This window comes from Lontra canadensis, unplaced genomic scaffold (genome assembly GCF_010015895.1).
Source record: "Lontra canadensis isolate GAN:19392208 unplaced genomic scaffold, GSC_riverotter_1.0 scaffold107, whole genome shotgun sequence".
Classification (NCBI taxonomy): Eukaryota; Metazoa; Chordata; class Mammalia; order Carnivora; family Mustelidae; genus Lontra; species Lontra canadensis.
Window position 1 is genome coordinate 1,071,751 of NW_022631101.1, and position 16,467 is coordinate 1,088,217.

A 16,467-nucleotide genomic window follows, 5' to 3' on the forward strand; every position below is an offset into this window, starting at 1 on the left:
TCTCGAGCTCTAAATAGACACCTGGGTGGGTCTGCCTTCAGCTCCGGTTCAGATCCCAGCGTCCTGGGATCGAGTCCCGCATCGGGCTCCTTGCTCAGTGGGGCGCCTGCTTCTCCCTCTGCCTGCTGCTTCCCCTGCTTGTGCTGGCGCGCTCTCTCTTTAATACATAAATAAAATCTTTAAAAAAAAAAGATTTCTCGTGGTCTAAGACGGAATGAGGACTGAGTGGGGAAAGGAGTTTAGGATGAGAGCTCAGCTAAACCCCTTTCAGCTTCCTACACCTCAAAGGGACGCCTGGGACACAGGGACGGCCCGGCCCACAGCGCCCCCAGGTGGCTGCCTAGCGCACAGCCGGAGTTGGGCTGATGCTACGGATTGCGCAGGTTGGGGCTCCTCCAGCCCGGAGCCTACCAGACTCGCCTTGACCCCCGCATTCTTGAACCCCATCTTCCCGCCTCATCTCCTGAGGGACCCACCTCCTCTGGAAATCTGGGAGTCTCAACTCTGGCCTGATTTCCCTCAGGCCCCTCACGTGGGTACTCAGGAATTATGATGCCAAGCTCCTGCTCCCTCAGACACCCAACCCCTGCTACTAGGGGACCAAGGAGGCTGGTCATTCTATGCTTTCCTTGTCCGGGACAAAGGGATCGCACTATCTCCCCGACCCTTACTCCTAAAAAGTTCAGCTCTCTGATCTTTAATCCTACGCCCCAGCCAACGATCCAAACCTGGGTCCGAAAGCCCCAGGAGTGCTCCGTCCCAGCCCCACCTCCCCGCAGGGTTTGGATAGCTAAGCTCCCAGCCCTACCCCCAGCCCCCAAAGCCTCAGGTCTCCCCCAGCCACTCCTCCACTGCAACCCTTGGGACCCAGGCTCCAGTCGGTCTCAGAAGGGTCCCAGGCGTCCTACCTACAATTCCCACCCATTGAAGTCTCCTCCCATGTCCACCCACCTCAGCCACCCCATCCAGCTCTCTTTAGGGGATCAGACATTCGAACCCCATCTCTAGGAACTCAAGTGCCAGATTCCCCCAGACTCCGCCTCCTCCAGAGAAACGGGCACCTGTGTCCCCTCCCCGCTTCTCCGGGGCCCGCCCCCCCCACCTTTGGCTCCGGGTCCCGCCCCCACTCTGGGCGGGGCCGCACCTTTGTCGGCCGCCGGCCTACCTTCCCCGGAACCCGGGGGCCCATGGCTGCCGCGGCAGCCCCCTGGGGGTGGCGGTCGGGAGAGGCCCGCGCTCTCGGCCGGGCTGTGAGGCAGCTGCAGCGCCTGGAAGAGCAGTGCGGGGACCCCCGGCTTGCCTCCAGCCCCCCCTCGCTGCGAGACCTGCTGCCCCGCATCGTGCAGCTGCTGCGCCAGGTGGCCCACGCCCGGCGGCCGGCCGGCGGAGGCGGCCCCGAGGGTCCCGGTGGTGCGAGGGACTTTCTCATCGTCTACCTTCACAACCTGGAGGCCAAGAGCAGGCAGGTGGCGGCACTGCTGCCACCCCGGGGTGAGAGGACTGCCAACGACGAGCTCTTCCGGGAGGGCTCCAGACTCAGGTGAGAGCCGCCCTGGCCCCAGAGAAGACATGGGATCAGGAGTCCGGGCCCCCAGCCCCCTTCTCCGTCAGACCCAGGCGTCCAGGCCCCCAGCCTTCTCCTCCCTCAAACCCAGGAGTCCCCCAACCCCCTCCTCCCTCAGACCCAGAGGTCCAGACTCCTAGGCCCTCCTCCTTCAGACCAGGGATCCAAGCCCCCAACCCCCTCCTCCCTCAGACTCAGGGGTCCAAGTCCCAAGCCCCGCTCCCTGAAAACCTGTAAAACCAAACAACCCAGTTTTTTCTTTCTTTGGACACCTATGCCCTCAGTTCCCCATTTCCCCTCTTTCTTGGCCATCCAGCATCCCGCTTCACATTGCCCCACTCTCCCAGAGGCCTAGACACACATCCTGGGAATGTGGGGTCCCCAGGGAGCTTCTTGCATGAGGAGGGATGGACTGACATTTCCATCACTGCCCCTGCCTAGGGGGACACACAGGGCCCCCCGGTCTTGGTTCCTGAGGAACACCTAGCTCAGGACCCAGGGCTTATCTGTAGCTCCCCCTGCCTCTTCTGAACTCTGGGGAAGGGGCTGCTGACTGACAGGAGCAGGTGAGGTCTGGGCTCTAGAGCCCAGCTCAAAACAAGGTCCGGACCAGCGGCTCTCAACCCCGTCAGGCAAATACATTTGTCTCCTCAAATTCATCCTGAAATGAAATGCATAGGTTAGGGGCACCTAGGTGGCTCAGCTGGTTAAGTGTCTGCCTTCAGCTCAGGTCATGATCCCCGGGTCCTGGGATCGAGCCCTGCATCGGGCTCCCTGCTTGGCAGGGAGACAGCTTCTCCCTCTCTCATGCCCCCTGCTTGTGTTCCCTCTTTCTCTCTCTCTGTAAAATAAATAAATAAAATCTTTTTTTTTAAAGTGCATAAGTTAAACTATGCATAATTTTTTAAAAAAATCACTATAATACCCAAGGGCTGCCTGGGTGGCTCAGTGGGTTAAAGCCTCTGCCTTCGGCTCAGGTCATGATCCCAGGGTCCTGGGATCGAGTCCCGCATCGGGATCTCTGTTCCGTGGGGAGCCTGCTTCCTCCTCTCTCTCGCTGCCTGCCTCTCTGCCTACTTGTGATCTCTCTCCATCAAATAAATAAATAAATCTTTAAAAAAAAAGTCACTATAATACCCAAACTGTATTATAAGGGATGATTAAAAAAAAAAAAAAAAAGAATGCCCTTCATAGTAACGTTATCTGTGTTTCAAATGAAAATGCCAGGACATGGGGCCCCTGGGTGGCTCAGTGGGTTAAGCCTCTGCCTTCAGCTCGGGTCATGATCCCAGGGTCCTGGGATCAAGCCCCCCATCGGGCTCTCTGCTTCCTGCTTCCCTCTCTCTCTCTGCCTGCCTCTCTGCCTACCTGTGATCTCTGTCAAATAAATAAATAAAATCTTTTAAAAAAAAATGCCAGGACACGATTATAATTATTCTGGGAAGCAGAATGGGCTAGTCAGACATTGGCACCTCTAGGGAGAATCCCTGTGTCACTGAACCAGTCTCCCTTCCCTATAGAGGATCGTCGAATTTCTGTAAAAATAAAGTAAAAATTTAAGATGTGCAGAAAATGCTTTTGTAAAATGGAATTGGGTTTTAGGTTTAGATCATTTAAAATAGACTCTCCACTTTCATGGATGCCTGATGGGACATTCGAAAGTGGAGTGAGATGTGGGCAAATTTTGCTACAGGGGACTGTTCCCAACAATTTAGCCTCCCTACCGTAATGGCTATGTCAAGTAAATTTCTCAAAGCTCCTTAGAAAGGTGGTATAACTCCACTGAGAATCACTGTTCTAGAAACTAGGAAGCATAGGGGCTTAGCGAGTGTCTGAGTTGAGTGTTCTAGTTACTAGGGTTCTAGCAACTCTCTGAAGAAGATTCTAGAACACCACTCCCCACTAAAAATCTAATGCAACCCACATACGTAATCTTTTATTTTCCAGTAGACATATTACAGAAAGATGTTTTTTTAAGATTTTATTTTTAAATAATCTCTACAACCGGGGCGCCTGGGTGGCTCAGTCGGTTAAAGCTTCTGCCTTCGGCTCAGGTCATGATCCCAGAGTCCTGGGATCGAGCCCCACATCCGGCTCTCTGATCTGTAGGGAGCCTGCTTTCTCCTCTCTCTCTCTCTCTCTCTCTCTCTCTGCCTGACTCTGCCTACTTGTGATCTCTGTCAAATAAATAAATAAAATCTTTCAAAAAAAAAAAAATCTCTACACCCAACATGGGGCTCAAACTCACACCCCCAAGATCAGGAGTCACCTGCTCTACCAATTGAACCAGCCGGAGGCCCCAAGAAAGATTTTTTTTAACAGGTGCATTGAGTTTTGATAACATTCCCTTTACTCAACTCACACTATCCAAAATATTATCTCAACTTGTAACCAGTATAAAGCAATAATTAATAAGATAGTTCACATTTTCTTTTTCCAAAATCTGGGGCACCTGGGTGGCTCAGTCAGTTAAGCATCTGTCTTCAGCTTAGGTCATGATCCCAAGGTCCTGAGATCGAGCCCTGCATTGGCTCCTTGCTCAGCGGGGAGCCTGCTTCTCCCTCTCCCTCTCCCTCTGCCCCTGCTCATGTGCTTTCTCTCTGTCTTTCTCTCATGCTCACTCTCTCTCTGAAATAAATAAATAAAATCTTTAATTTTTTTTATTAAAGAGGAGAGACCCCTCTTTTTAAAAAAGAAAAAAAGATTATTTATTTTATTTATTTGAAAGAAAGAGACTGAGATAGAGCACAGGCAGGGAGAAGAGGGAGAAGCAGGCTCCCCGCTGAGCAGGGAGCCCCACTCATGGGACTCAATCCTAGGACTCTGGGATCATGACCTGAGCTGAAGGAAGATGCTTAACCAACTGAGCCACCCAGGCACCCCTAAATAAAATCTTTAAAAAAAAAAAATAATAATAAAGCCAATAGTAAAAAATGAATGTGCACTGAGTGCCGGCCGCACGTCAGGTACTCTGGGCATTCTCTGCTGCCCCTCTGAGACAGGGGCTGCACTTATACCCATTTCACAGTTGGGGAAACTGACATAAGGGGGAATAAAGGAACCTCCCCCAAATGCTGCAGCTAAATGTCAGAGCTATCCTTTTCTGCACCCCCATCCTGACCCATACCCCAGGGGGGCCACTGGCAGGAGAAGGCACAGGGGTCCACCCCCCAGGGCTGCTAAAACCAAGAAGGATCCCAGCACAACCTGCTCTCAGACTGCTCCCAATGCCCTTGGCTCTCATGGGCTCCACTTCTGACAAGGCACCCCTGGGGGGCAGCAGGTGGAGGCTGGGGTCTGTTTGCTGGAGGATGACTGGGATCCTGGGCAGTGCGTCCCTTTCCTTCATGGGTAAGGAAACAGAGGTTCTCAGATGGGAGGTGTCGGCACTGCCATAGGCCATCTTGGAATCAACTTTTTGGTTAGAGTCTGGGGGCCTGGTGCCTGTGGGTCTTCCCCACAGTGGGTGCAGGTGTCGGTGGGAGGCCCAGAGTCCAGTCCAGGCCCTCAGAGCCCATCCCCACAGGCGACAGCTGGCCAAGCTGGCCCTCATCTTCAGTTACATGCACGCGGAACTGGGTGCACTCTTCCCCAAGGGAGAGTACTGTGGGCACACCTACCAGCCCACCAAGACGCAGGCCCATACCTTCTGGAGGGAGCACTGTGGAGCCCGGTGAGTTAGCACCTGTCCCCGGGGCCCCTTAGTTCCAGCGCCTCATCCTGTCCCTGCTCTAGGGGACCCAGGAGTCCTCGCCCCCAGCTGCCTCTTCCCTCAGACCCAGGAGTCCAGCCCCCAGCCACCTACTCCCTCAGACCCAGCAGTCTAGGCCCCCACCCGCCTCCTCCCTCAGACCCAGCAGTCCAGGCCCCCAGCCACCTCCTCCTCAGAGGCCTTCCCATCCAGGTTCCTCCGCTGCATACCCCACGCCCTCCATCCAGGTGTGTGCTGCCCTGGGCTGAGTTTGAGTCACTCTTGTGCACCTGCCACCCAGTGGAATCAGGCTCCACGGCCCTGGCCTTGCGCTCCACCATTAACCTCACCTGCAGTGGCCACGTGTCCATCTTCGAGTTTGACATCTTCACCAGGCTCTTCCAGGTCAGCAAAGGCCAAGGCTGGAAGCCCAGACTCTTGGGTCCTGGGGGAAGGAGAGGTTGGTGAGGGAAGAGGGGCTGGGATCCCAGACCTGTGGTTCCTGGGAAAGGGAGGATCTGGGGTCTTCTGTATCAGATTCCTGAGGCCCGCCCCAGGTGAAAGCAGGGTGACCGAGACTCCGGGAGGCATGAGAGGTGGGCAGCTTCCTCGGTCCCTCCCTGACCCACATGCCTCCCTGCTCCAGCCGTGGCCAACACTCCTCAGGAACTGGCAGCTCCTGGCAGTCAACCACCCGGGCTACATGGCCTTCCTCACATATGATGAGGTCCAAGAGCGTCTGCAGACCTGCAGAGACAAGCCAGGCAGGTAAAAGGGCTGGGCCTCAGGAGGAGGAGGCTGCTGGGGGCTCCAGGGTCTGGATCCTGGGCTGGGGTGTTGGGGAGCCCAGCCAGCCTTTGGGGAGTAAGAACTGAAGGGTTGAAGAACCTGGGACCCCAGACTGCCAAGCACTGAGAGGTAAGATGCTGAGTGCCTCATCTCCTGGGACCTCCCAGGAGCCTAATGATCTTGGGCAGTGCTCAACATGCACCACATTTCGACGTGCATTCTTCTGACACTCTCACAATACAACTTCTCACAATCCAGCAGCTAAAGGAACAATACTGGGGCTTGGGGGCTGAAGACCCTGCCCCAGGATAATATCCATTTCTGATGAGTCAGAGCTCACATTGTACCGTCTGTCAAAAAAAATTTTTAAGGGGCGCCTGGGTGGCTCAGTGGGTTAAAGCCTCTGCCTTCGGCTCAGGTCATGATCCCAGGGTCCTGGGATCTGGCCCCATGTTGGACTCTCTGCTCGGCGGGAAGCCTGCTTCCCCCTCTCTCTCTCTCTGCCTGCCTCTCTGCCTACTTGTGATCTCTGTCAAGTAAATAAATAAAATCTTAAAAAAATTTTTTTTATATGATCCCCCCACACACACACACACACTTGCTGGAGTAGGAGACTGAGATCCAAACACCTGAGTCCTTAGAAGATTTCAAGCCAGGAAACTTGAACCGTTGGGTCCTCCCAGAGGGCTAAGGATTGAGGGACTGGGCTACCTGGAACACCTGGATGTTGAGGGAATAGGAGGTCACATTCACGAGTCTTGCAAGGCTGACTCCAGTAATGCCAAGTATGTTAGCACTCTCCCGGTTAAACTTCATGCTGGTTTAAAGGGAAAGGAAAAGGGATGGATAAATTCTCGTGATTGAAAAGACCAGGTGTGGGGTTTCAGGCACAGCTGGATCTAGGTGCTCAAATGCTGTTGTCAGGAATCAGTATCTTCCCTGTGTCTACTTCTCTCTGTGTTTGCTTCATTCTCAGACATGGTCTCTCCTTATGGTGGCAAAAGGTTTCTAGAAGCCCCAGCTGTACACTCTACCAACTTAGAAACCTCTGTAGGAATAGGGTAACTTGCTCCTGATACTTCTAGCAAAAAAAAATCTCAGTGGTTACTATGGTCAGGGGTCCTAAAAAAGGCACTGATTGGCCAAGATAAAAACAACCTTGTCTGAGCCCCAGTGAAGGAGGAGGAAGAGACAAGCAGGTAAAGCAGCAGGTAATTCCCTATAGTGGAGGACAAGAATTTTAATGCTCGTTGATGAAAAAGTGGGAAGCTAGATTATAAAGGACAAAGACTTAGACACCTGGATCTCCAACAGAATGGGCAGCTGGGAAGTCCCCAGTGGGACAGCAGTGACCACTCCCTCACCCGATCCTACCAACCTCTTCCTCCAGTTACATCTTCCGGCCCAGCTGCACTCGCCTGGGTCAATGGGCCATTGGATACGTGAGTTCAGATGGCAGCATCCTGCAGACCATCCCTCTCAACAAACCCCTGTTCCAAGCACTCCTGGATGGACAAAAAGAAGGCTTGTGAGTCGCCATCCTGGCAGGGGGAGGGTGTCAGCAGAATGTGCTCGGAAAAGTAGCTTGTGTTGAGTACCGCCAAGATCCCTCAGGGCCCAGGTCGCAGGGCAGACATTGTACGTCTGCAATACTACGTTATTCCAGTAGGCGGCAGACGAGGGTCTTGAGAAAGGGGAGCTATTTTTCTTTTCTTTTCTTTTCTTTTCTTTTCTTTTCTTTTCTTTTCTTTTCTTTTCTTTTCTCTTTTCTTTTCTTTTCTAAGATTTTATTTGTTTTAGAAGCAGAGAGAGAGAGAGAGCAAGCTAGAGTGCTACAGGCACATGCAAGCAGGAGGAGGGGCAGAGGAAGAGAGAGAGAGTTTCAAGCAGGCGCTACACTAAACCTGGAGCCCGACCCAGGCCTTGATCTCAAAATCCTGAGGTCATGACCTGAGCTGAAATCAAGAGTCTGAAACCTAACCAGCTGAGCCACCCAGGCGCCCCCAGGGCACCTTTTCTGGTTCACAGAAAGCTGCCATGGGCACTAGCAAGTGGCTGCAAGGAGTGTGTGGGAGCCGACCCCACTGGCTCTGTTCCTGGGAATTCTGCTGAAAATCTTTGGCTTCTAGATACCCATATCCTGTTCTAGAATCTAGACCATTAAAGGAGAAAGAACTGGGCAGGTGTTTTCAACCTCCAGCCTTGGCTGCCCCCCAGCTCCTTTTTCAGAAGCTGCCCTCGGTCAGAGGGGAGTGGAAAAAGGTAGTAGGCTTCCTGAGTCTCTCCCTGAACCTTTAGCCAGAGCTTTCTTACCAGGCGTACCTAAATGATACGATATGAGACAGATGGATATGCGGTTCGTTCTCTTGTTGTTGTTAATGGTAGTTCTGTAAAGTCCCCACGAACACTGATTTATAGAACACTGAGCCATGGCTTATGGGGCAAATACAGGTGTAGTTTCCCGCAAGATTCTGGTCTCATATATTATTTTTAATTTTAAGTAGGCTGCACTCCCAGTGTGGGGCTTGAAATCATGACCCCGAGATCTAGAGCCCCAAGCTCTACGGACTGCACCAGCCAGGCGTCCCATCTGGTCACATTTTTATCAACCAGTTGCTACCTTATTGGTAACCAGTAGCAACCTTTATGTGTTTTTCTGCCTAAAGACACCTTATTTAATGTGTAGTCCGTGTTTTGACAGTGAAGTCAAGTCTAAATAAATCTCATCCGACACGTGTATATTCCCTTATTATAAGGCACAGCCCAGCCTTGTGCTTAGGGACGCTGGACAGCACTCAAGCACTGTCTCGGGGACATTTAAAACAGCGAAATCACCAACAAAATGCATAATAATGCAAAAAAAAAAAAAACATGGCACTAAATGCACTGATAAGGATGCTCGTTTATAGCGTGAGGAACTGAAATGAAAAGGCCGAGTGTCCCCTTCTCCAGCCTCAGCCGGAAACGCATCAGGTGACTCAGGGTTTTGCCATGATGTGCAGTTGGTGAGTGACCATAAGAGTACCATGACTATGGATTTGGGGGTGACAGATGTTAGCAGGGAGACACATCTGCAGAAACGGAATCCAAGAATAATGAGGCTCTGTTGGTTATACTAGTATATCCCGACTTGACAAGCAAGAAAAACTGAGGCACAGAGAGACAGAGCCACTTGCCGGGGTCCCACAGCTACTGAGCTCATGGGCTGGGATTTGAGGCCGAGCTCAGATATGGACCTTCACCCACCACAGTGTCTTGAGTTCCAGGTCAGACTTCATTGGAGAAAAGAGATTCTAGAAATGAAATGAATATGAACATCATCAATCTGGCTTAACCCGTTCCTCTGCCCCATGCTGCCCAGCACACAGACCCCACTACCCATTATAAAGATGGACAGATCAAGGAGAGAGGCGAAGAGACTCCAAGCACTTTCTACCATACAGTGAGGTGGCTTGTGGGGCCTAAAGCTGATCATAGCAGTTCTCTCTTTGGATGTGTTTAGGTGTGGAGGAAGCGTTTTATGGCCGCCACCAATCTTTGCCCCGCCCCCCCTCCCCGGGCATGATTATGTCCATTTTACAGAAAGGAAAACTGAGTGCAGGGAGGTAGAGCTGCCTAGCGCAGGACACAGCGTGTTTGTGGGAGAGCTCTACCTGTTCTGCTCTACCTGGCTGGCCAGGCAGACCCATCAGGCTCAGGGGACCCGTGGCGCCGCTGTAGGGTACAGTTGTGACCCAGAGGGTGCACAGCCCAGTTCTCAGACCTTGCCCACGGCCCTCCAGGCCCTGCTGTGTGGCCTTGAGCTGTTACCTTTCCTGCAGTGAACTTCCATAACTATATGTGAAGTGAGGAGTGTAGACAGTGTAGAAGGGTCCTTCTGATTTGCTCATCCAAGACTAGGATCTGGTTGCTCTAGCAATGCATGACCTAAGACGCTCCTATATTTGGAGCTGAACACTCAAGGACGGGGGCTCTCTGGGAGGGTGAAGACTGGGGTTTCCTGGTTTCTCAGTTTCCTGGTTCCTGTTGACCTGATTTGTGTTTCCAGACCTTGGGACACTTAGGTCTAATGTGCCTTTTTGGGGGGGCTCTGAGGGGATACGGCCCTGCCCTGGGATCCGAGGAGATACCACTTGCCCTGGAAAGTCCCAATGGGAGGAGAGGGAAGGGAAGAGATCCCTAGACCAATGATGGGTTTGGGAGAGATGCTCTTCCAGGGGCCATGAGCCTGTGGCAGAGTCCGGGGAGCCCTTGCTTCTTTGGGTGGGGAATGTTAGATGTCCCTCAGTACCCCCTCTTCCCTTCGCCCAGCTACCTCTACCCAGACGGGAAGAACCACAACCCAGACCTGACTGAGCTCTACCAGACGAAACCCCATCCCTACATCCGTGTGTCAGAGGTGAGGTCACGCCCTCTGCCTCCCACTGCCCCACCCCTGCTTCCTGCCCCACCCCTTACCCCCACACTGTGCCTTGATTCCTGAATTCTCTCCCACAGAGTCAGGCCTAGAATCCCAGAGGCCTTGGGTATGTGTGCTGGTGCGGTGGCCATGTGAGCTGGGTTAAATCACTTGGCCCCTCTCTCTGCCTCTGTTCCTTCTCTGGAAACTACGGCTCCTCCTGCCTCCTCCCCAGGGGTTTTTGCGGGAATTAAACCAGGAAATGATACTGCTGAGGTTATTGGAATGGCTGATGCACTTGAGCTTCCCCCGATGACAGCCCCTGTATAGCTTTTAGTCTTCACAGCCACCCCATGGGTGAGAGAGAAATGCCAAGTGAAACCTTTTGGTATAAGTATATCCCACACACTATCTGGGATATACTTAGACCTGAAAAAATTCCACTTCATTTATCCAGAAATCAGCTTTAACAGGGCATGCTATATTTTTAGTTGCTAAATCTGGCAACCCTGAGTGTAGACCACCCTGGAGACAGAGGCCCACAACAAGGTATAAGGAGGAGGCTCCTGGATACACAACCTTGAACTTTGGAGGGCTCAGAGCTGGCACAAAAGTTTGGGGCTTTCTTCCTGTGGCCTGATTTGGATCCCCATGGCTGACAGGCCCCTTGTCATCCTCCCCATCTTCTCGCCTGCTAGGAGCAGCTGCAGCTCTACTGGGCCATGGACTCCACGTTCGAGCTCTGTAAGATCTGTGCGGAGAGTGACAAGGATGTGAAAATCGAGCCCTGTGGGCACCTGCTCTGTAGCCGCTGTCTGGCCGCCTGGCAGGTGGGTCTGACCGCCCTGCTGTCCTGCCCATTCTCCCCCCACTTTACGGCACAAGTCCCTCCTAGAGGATCACCCACATAGGGCAATGCTTATGGATCAGATGGGGAAACTGAGGCCCAGGGAGAGCAGAGATGTGCTCAGGGTCCCTCAGGAGTGATGAGCAGGAGCCCAGCTCTCTCTGTGCCTCTGTCTCCATCTTGCTCTGTGTCTCTCACCTCCACTCCTCCTTCTCCAGCTGCGTTATTATCCATGGAAAGGGCTCCTTGTTCCCTATTCCTTGGCTGGGCGATCTGGGGCCAGTGGCTTCCCCTCTCTGAGCCTTAGGCTCCACCCCTGGAGAACGGGGCTAACAGTAGCCAACCTCCCAAGGGCTATAGTGAGGATCCAAGCCCACAAAACCCTCTGCAAAGGCCCCCTGGGAAGCCAGGGCTCTTGACCCCTAGGTAGTATAGGACCTGACATTAATTTTTTTTTTTTTTTAAGATTTTCTTTATTTGAGAGAGAGAGAGAGCATGAGAGGGGAGAAGGTCAAAGGGAGAAGCAGACTCCCCATACGCGGGACTCAATCCCAGGACTCCGGGATCATGACCTGAGCTGAAGGCAGTTGCTTAACCAACTGAGCCACCCAGGCGCCCTGGGTTTTTGATGGTAATGGAGGTGTTGGACAAGTATTTGATGGCTGAGGCATGCGTTCCAAAGACTTTCATCTTGGATACACATATTGCCAGCTGTAGGATGCAGCTGCTGGCAAAATCCGATAAGGAACCAGGCCACCCAGCTCATGAAGTCCCCCGTTTAGAAAGCCCAGGGGAACCAGTCAGATGGCTGACCCCGGAAGACCCTCTTCGTCCTTCCCACGTTCTAATGCCTCAAATTCACCAACAAAGAGTGAACCATGAATCCCTAGACACCCCACCTATCCCCTAATAAAGGCAGAGCCCCAGGTGCGTGCACCTTCCCTGTCTCTACACCCGGGACCTCGCCGTGGGGCCCCGGTCCTGCCACGTAACCCCCAGGACCTGTGAGTCATCATCTGGTTCTTCGGAGCTCACTGGTGGCTGTCACCGAGGTGTATCCTGGGATCATAAGAACCGCAGCACTGGCCCCAGTGGTAGCTGCGAGGCAGATGTCTCTGTGGGGCTCACCACAGTTCACAGGGGCCCCGGCAAGCACCTTGGGCATTTCTAGGCAACAGCATCGCTGTGGACAGCTAAGCCCCCCACCCTGCAACACCCTGGCTCCACGGGGCTCCCCACTTGTGCCCCCCTCCTGACCTCACACTCTGCTCCCAACCCCCTTCCCCCCCCCTACATTTCCCCCCAGCTCCTCTCCTCCTGACTCCTCTCCCTCTCTCTCCATCTCCCTCCATCTTTCCTCAGCACATCACTGTTGGGGAGGTAGGCCCTTGTGATCCCAAGGGACACGGTGGAGGACAGGGAGAACCTGACCCGGTCCCTTCCCACCCTACCCCTAGCACTCGGACAGCCAGACCTGCCCCTTCTGCCGCAGAGAGATCAAGGGCCAAGAGGCCGTGAGTATCCAATTCCAAGTGAGGCCAGCGGAAGCCAGGGCCACTGCTGAGCACCTGAGAGATAGCAGTGACCAGGAAGATGGGGAGGAGGAGCTGGGACAGGTGAGCAGGGCCAGGGACTCCTGGGTCTGAGGGAGAAGGTGCTGGGGGCTTGGACTCCTGGGTCTGAGGGGGGCAGCGCTGGGGGCCTCACTTCTAGGTCTGAGGGATAAGGGGGCTTGGGGTCTGGACTCCTGAGGGAGGAGGGGGCTGGGGGCCTTAGGCTCCTGGGTCTGAGGGAGGAGGCTGGGGGCCTAGACGCCTGAGTCTGAGGGAGGAGGGGACTGGACTCCTGGATCTGTCGGGGGAGGAGACTGAAGGCCTCCCTCCTGGGTCTGAGGAGGGGACTGGGGGTCTGGACTCCTGGATCTGAAGGGGGAGGCAGCTGGTGACAGGATTCTGGGGTCCTAGAAGCTGGACCTTTGCTTCCCCCAAGAATCCAGGGCTCTTTCTCCAGCTGTAACTCTCCTAAGGGTTAGGACTTTGCCTTCTCCATTCTATCTCCAAAGCCAGAAGAGTGCCTGAATGCTGGGACTCTGAGCAGAAGGACACATAGGGGGGCAGACAATGGCAGCTTTCAGTCCCCTCCTTACCCTCTGTCTCTCCTAGGTGGTTTCCTCAGCACCCCCACAGCCCCCTCAGCTGAGTGTGTCTCCTGCTAAAGGCCGGCTGAAAGTGGTGAGTCAGGCACTGGTCTGAGGTGGGCAGCTCAGGTCTTACTCAGCCCTGGGGTCTCTCAGGGGCCCCAGGCCCAGCACTCATCTTTGCGCCCACTGACAAGGTGCTGGACGATCCTCTACACCCTCTTGTTCTCGCCCTTAGTTATCCCTCACTGGCTTCCTGGCTCTCCGTCCAGCATCCCAGGCATGTCTTACCCCAGGGCCTTTGCACCAGCTGTTCCTTCTGCCTAGACCTCCTTTCCCCAGGCCTGCTTTCTCATCTCCTCCTCAGGGAGGCCTTCCCTGACTACCTTATTTTACTGATAATAAGAACCCCCCAAGCCCCTGTGCTGATGATTTCCATAGTTCTTTTCACCACCTGCCAGAGGACAGTCTTTAGGCCTCTGCCTTCTCTGGTATGTCTCCAGAGTCTAGAATAGTACCTGACACACACCGGGTATTCAGTGAGGAGACTTTGAATGGATTCCTTGAACTGGGTGTCCCCAGCAGCCCATGGAGTCAAAACTGTTCCCCTCTTCACTTTCCAGAGGAAGAAGGCTCAGAGAGGTGATCGCACGCGCCCAAACCTCACAGCCAGATACAAGAAAATCTGGTGTTTGGGGGGCACTTAGAGAACCCTCAAATCAGCTGCTTATTTTCTAAGCAAGCCCCAGCCTTCTTTCTCTCCCCCACCCCGTACTTCCTACCCCAGGATTTTCCGAGCCCCTGGCCTGCTGGGGAGGGGCCGTCTCTGTTAGTGTCTCAGGCCGAGCACACGCAAGATTCAATCAATACAGGGCTGTCTTCAAACAAACAGCTCAGGAAGTCCGGGAACACGATTCGACCGCAGCAAACAAGTGAGCCAGCAGGAAGGGGGGGTGGCGGTGACACCAGCCAGGGAAGCTAAAAACAGATCCAGACCTGCAGCCAAAAGCAAATGGAAACATTAGGAGGCACTCAGCAGGCTCCCTGAGGACAATGAGGGGGACACAGCCCAAATGGCGGGCCGAGGGGGGCCACAGGGATGCACCGTTGCCTCGGCTGGGCCCTCCACTGGCATGCCCTTTCCTCTGCTCCCCAAACCTGCCCAATTCAAATCCCAGTCAACTCCTACTTCTTCGTTCTTCAAAACACGCAGCAAGAGAGAGGTGGTCCTGGGGGGCGGGGGCGGGGGGGCACCGCTGCCCAGCAAAGTGACCGCCAGAATGAGAACGGTTAACGTGTGCAGAACTTGCTCTATGCCTGGCACTGCCCTTGACCTATTGATTTAATTGTCCTGACAACCCAGCGAGGTAGGTACTGTTACGATCCCTCTTACGCAGAGCCCGATGTGGAGGTCACCAGCTCAAGATGAGAGAGTTGGGACTGGCCCCCAGGCCCCTGGCTCTGGGCTGCAGACTCTGTCCTCCACCCCAGTGGGCCTCTATGCTCCTGTCTGTGAAATGGGCGCCATGCCAGCCCTGGCCGTGTGGGGGCGGGGGTTGGGCTGCTGTGGGCATGGGGCAAAAGGGGCTGTGTCCATGTCCTGGGGGTCTGCGTAGGCCACTCCCACACTGTTGTTCTCCACCTGAGAAACCCCTCTCTAGGCAGCAAGCCCGTCATTCTGTGGGACCCCGGCACCTTGCTGGCCCCTGGGGACCTCTCCCATCCTCACTGTCTCCGTGGAGAATAGCAATAAGCCTGGCATGGGTCCCCCAGGGTCTGAGGAAATGAGCAAGACTGGGTGTTTGGAACCTGGATTCACATCCCTCCCTGTCCTCTAAGAAGCCCCTGCCCGCTGCTCCCCAGGGCTCCCGGAAAAAGCCAACATGCTCTCTGCAGCCCACAAGGCCTGAGGGATCCGACCCCTGCCCACCTCTCTGACCTCTTACCATCCCCCCAACTCCTCTTCAGCAGCAGTGGACTCCTGCTGTTCTTCTAAAGGCCTGCAAGCCCACCACCCATCGCAGGACCTCTGACCACATCTTTCTCACTCTCAGCCTTCTGTGTAATTCCCCGCCCTCTTCCCCGAGGTCTTCCATGGCCTCTCTTACATCTAGTCACCCCCCACTCTCCCCATGCCGTTTCAGTTCCTTGAAGGACATCTAACACTCTCTGGATGTTTCCTTGTCCGTGCACTGATTACTCATGGTATCGTGCACTGATTACTCACTCTCTGGATATTTTCCTTATCTGTGAGCTCATTATTCATGGTAAGCCTCGTGCTCAGTAGATCATCAGTTTCATGAGGACAGAGATTTGTGTGCCTGGTTCATAGCTCTCTCTTCAGAACCTAGAATAGTGCCAGACACCCTGTAGATTCTGAGAATATTTTTGAGATGGATGGATGGATGGATGGATGGATGATGGAAAGATGGTTGGATGGATAGAAAGATGGGTGGGTGGACGGGTGGATGGATGGATGGAGGAATGCGTAGATGGGTGGACAAACAAAACTTCCTACTTAAGCCAGAAGTGCTAGGGAAAAAAACAACATGGACCAGGGACAATTCTGTTGTACTGTCCCTCCCCGCTCCTCCCCCCAGCCACCAAAGTGTTATCACTGTCTGGACCTGTGAAATGAAAGACAGTTGTAGCTCAGCTGTGACATTTCTTAATCTCCTCTTTCCAGGCACCTCTGGCCCTCCCCACATTTCAGGGCCCTCTTTCCTTTCCAAGAATTAAGACTGTGACGTTAGCTCCATGGAAAATCGCCTCCAACCCTCAGGCCAGGGAGGAAGCTCCAGGGTAAGTGGAGAGGCAGCTGGGGTCCAAGACACCTGGGTGTGCGGGAAGACAGGATAGGGGGAGCAGAAGGGAAACACTGGTCCTAGGAAATCGACAGCCCTTCTTCAAACTCTCTCCACTGCAGAAACTCCTAAGGGAAAAGTCATCCCTCCGGCTGCGCCTGGGGGGCCCATGATTCCCTGCCCAGGCATGGGGGCCGGTGAGTCTGCTCCACCCCAGCCCCAGCCAGGTTCCCTCC

General features: G+C 54.1%; 1 protein-coding gene across 1 annotated transcript; it reads left to right on the forward strand.

Moving 5' to 3' along the window:
* Positions 1 to 1,150: 1,150 nt before the first annotated feature.
* On the forward strand, positions 1,151 to 16,174 carry CBLC (Cbl proto-oncogene C). The gene is given in 12 exon segments (XM_032839223.1): positions 1,151 to 1,540; positions 5,091 to 5,237; positions 5,504 to 5,660; positions 5,902 to 6,023; positions 7,435 to 7,572; positions 10,356 to 10,443; positions 11,142 to 11,273; positions 12,748 to 12,906; positions 13,453 to 13,521; positions 14,215 to 14,248; positions 14,251 to 14,359; positions 16,114 to 16,174. Coding segments are annotated over 12 exon segments (1,569 nt in total). The 5' UTR covers positions 1,151 to 1,187.
* Positions 16,175 to 16,467: the final 293 nt, after the last annotated feature.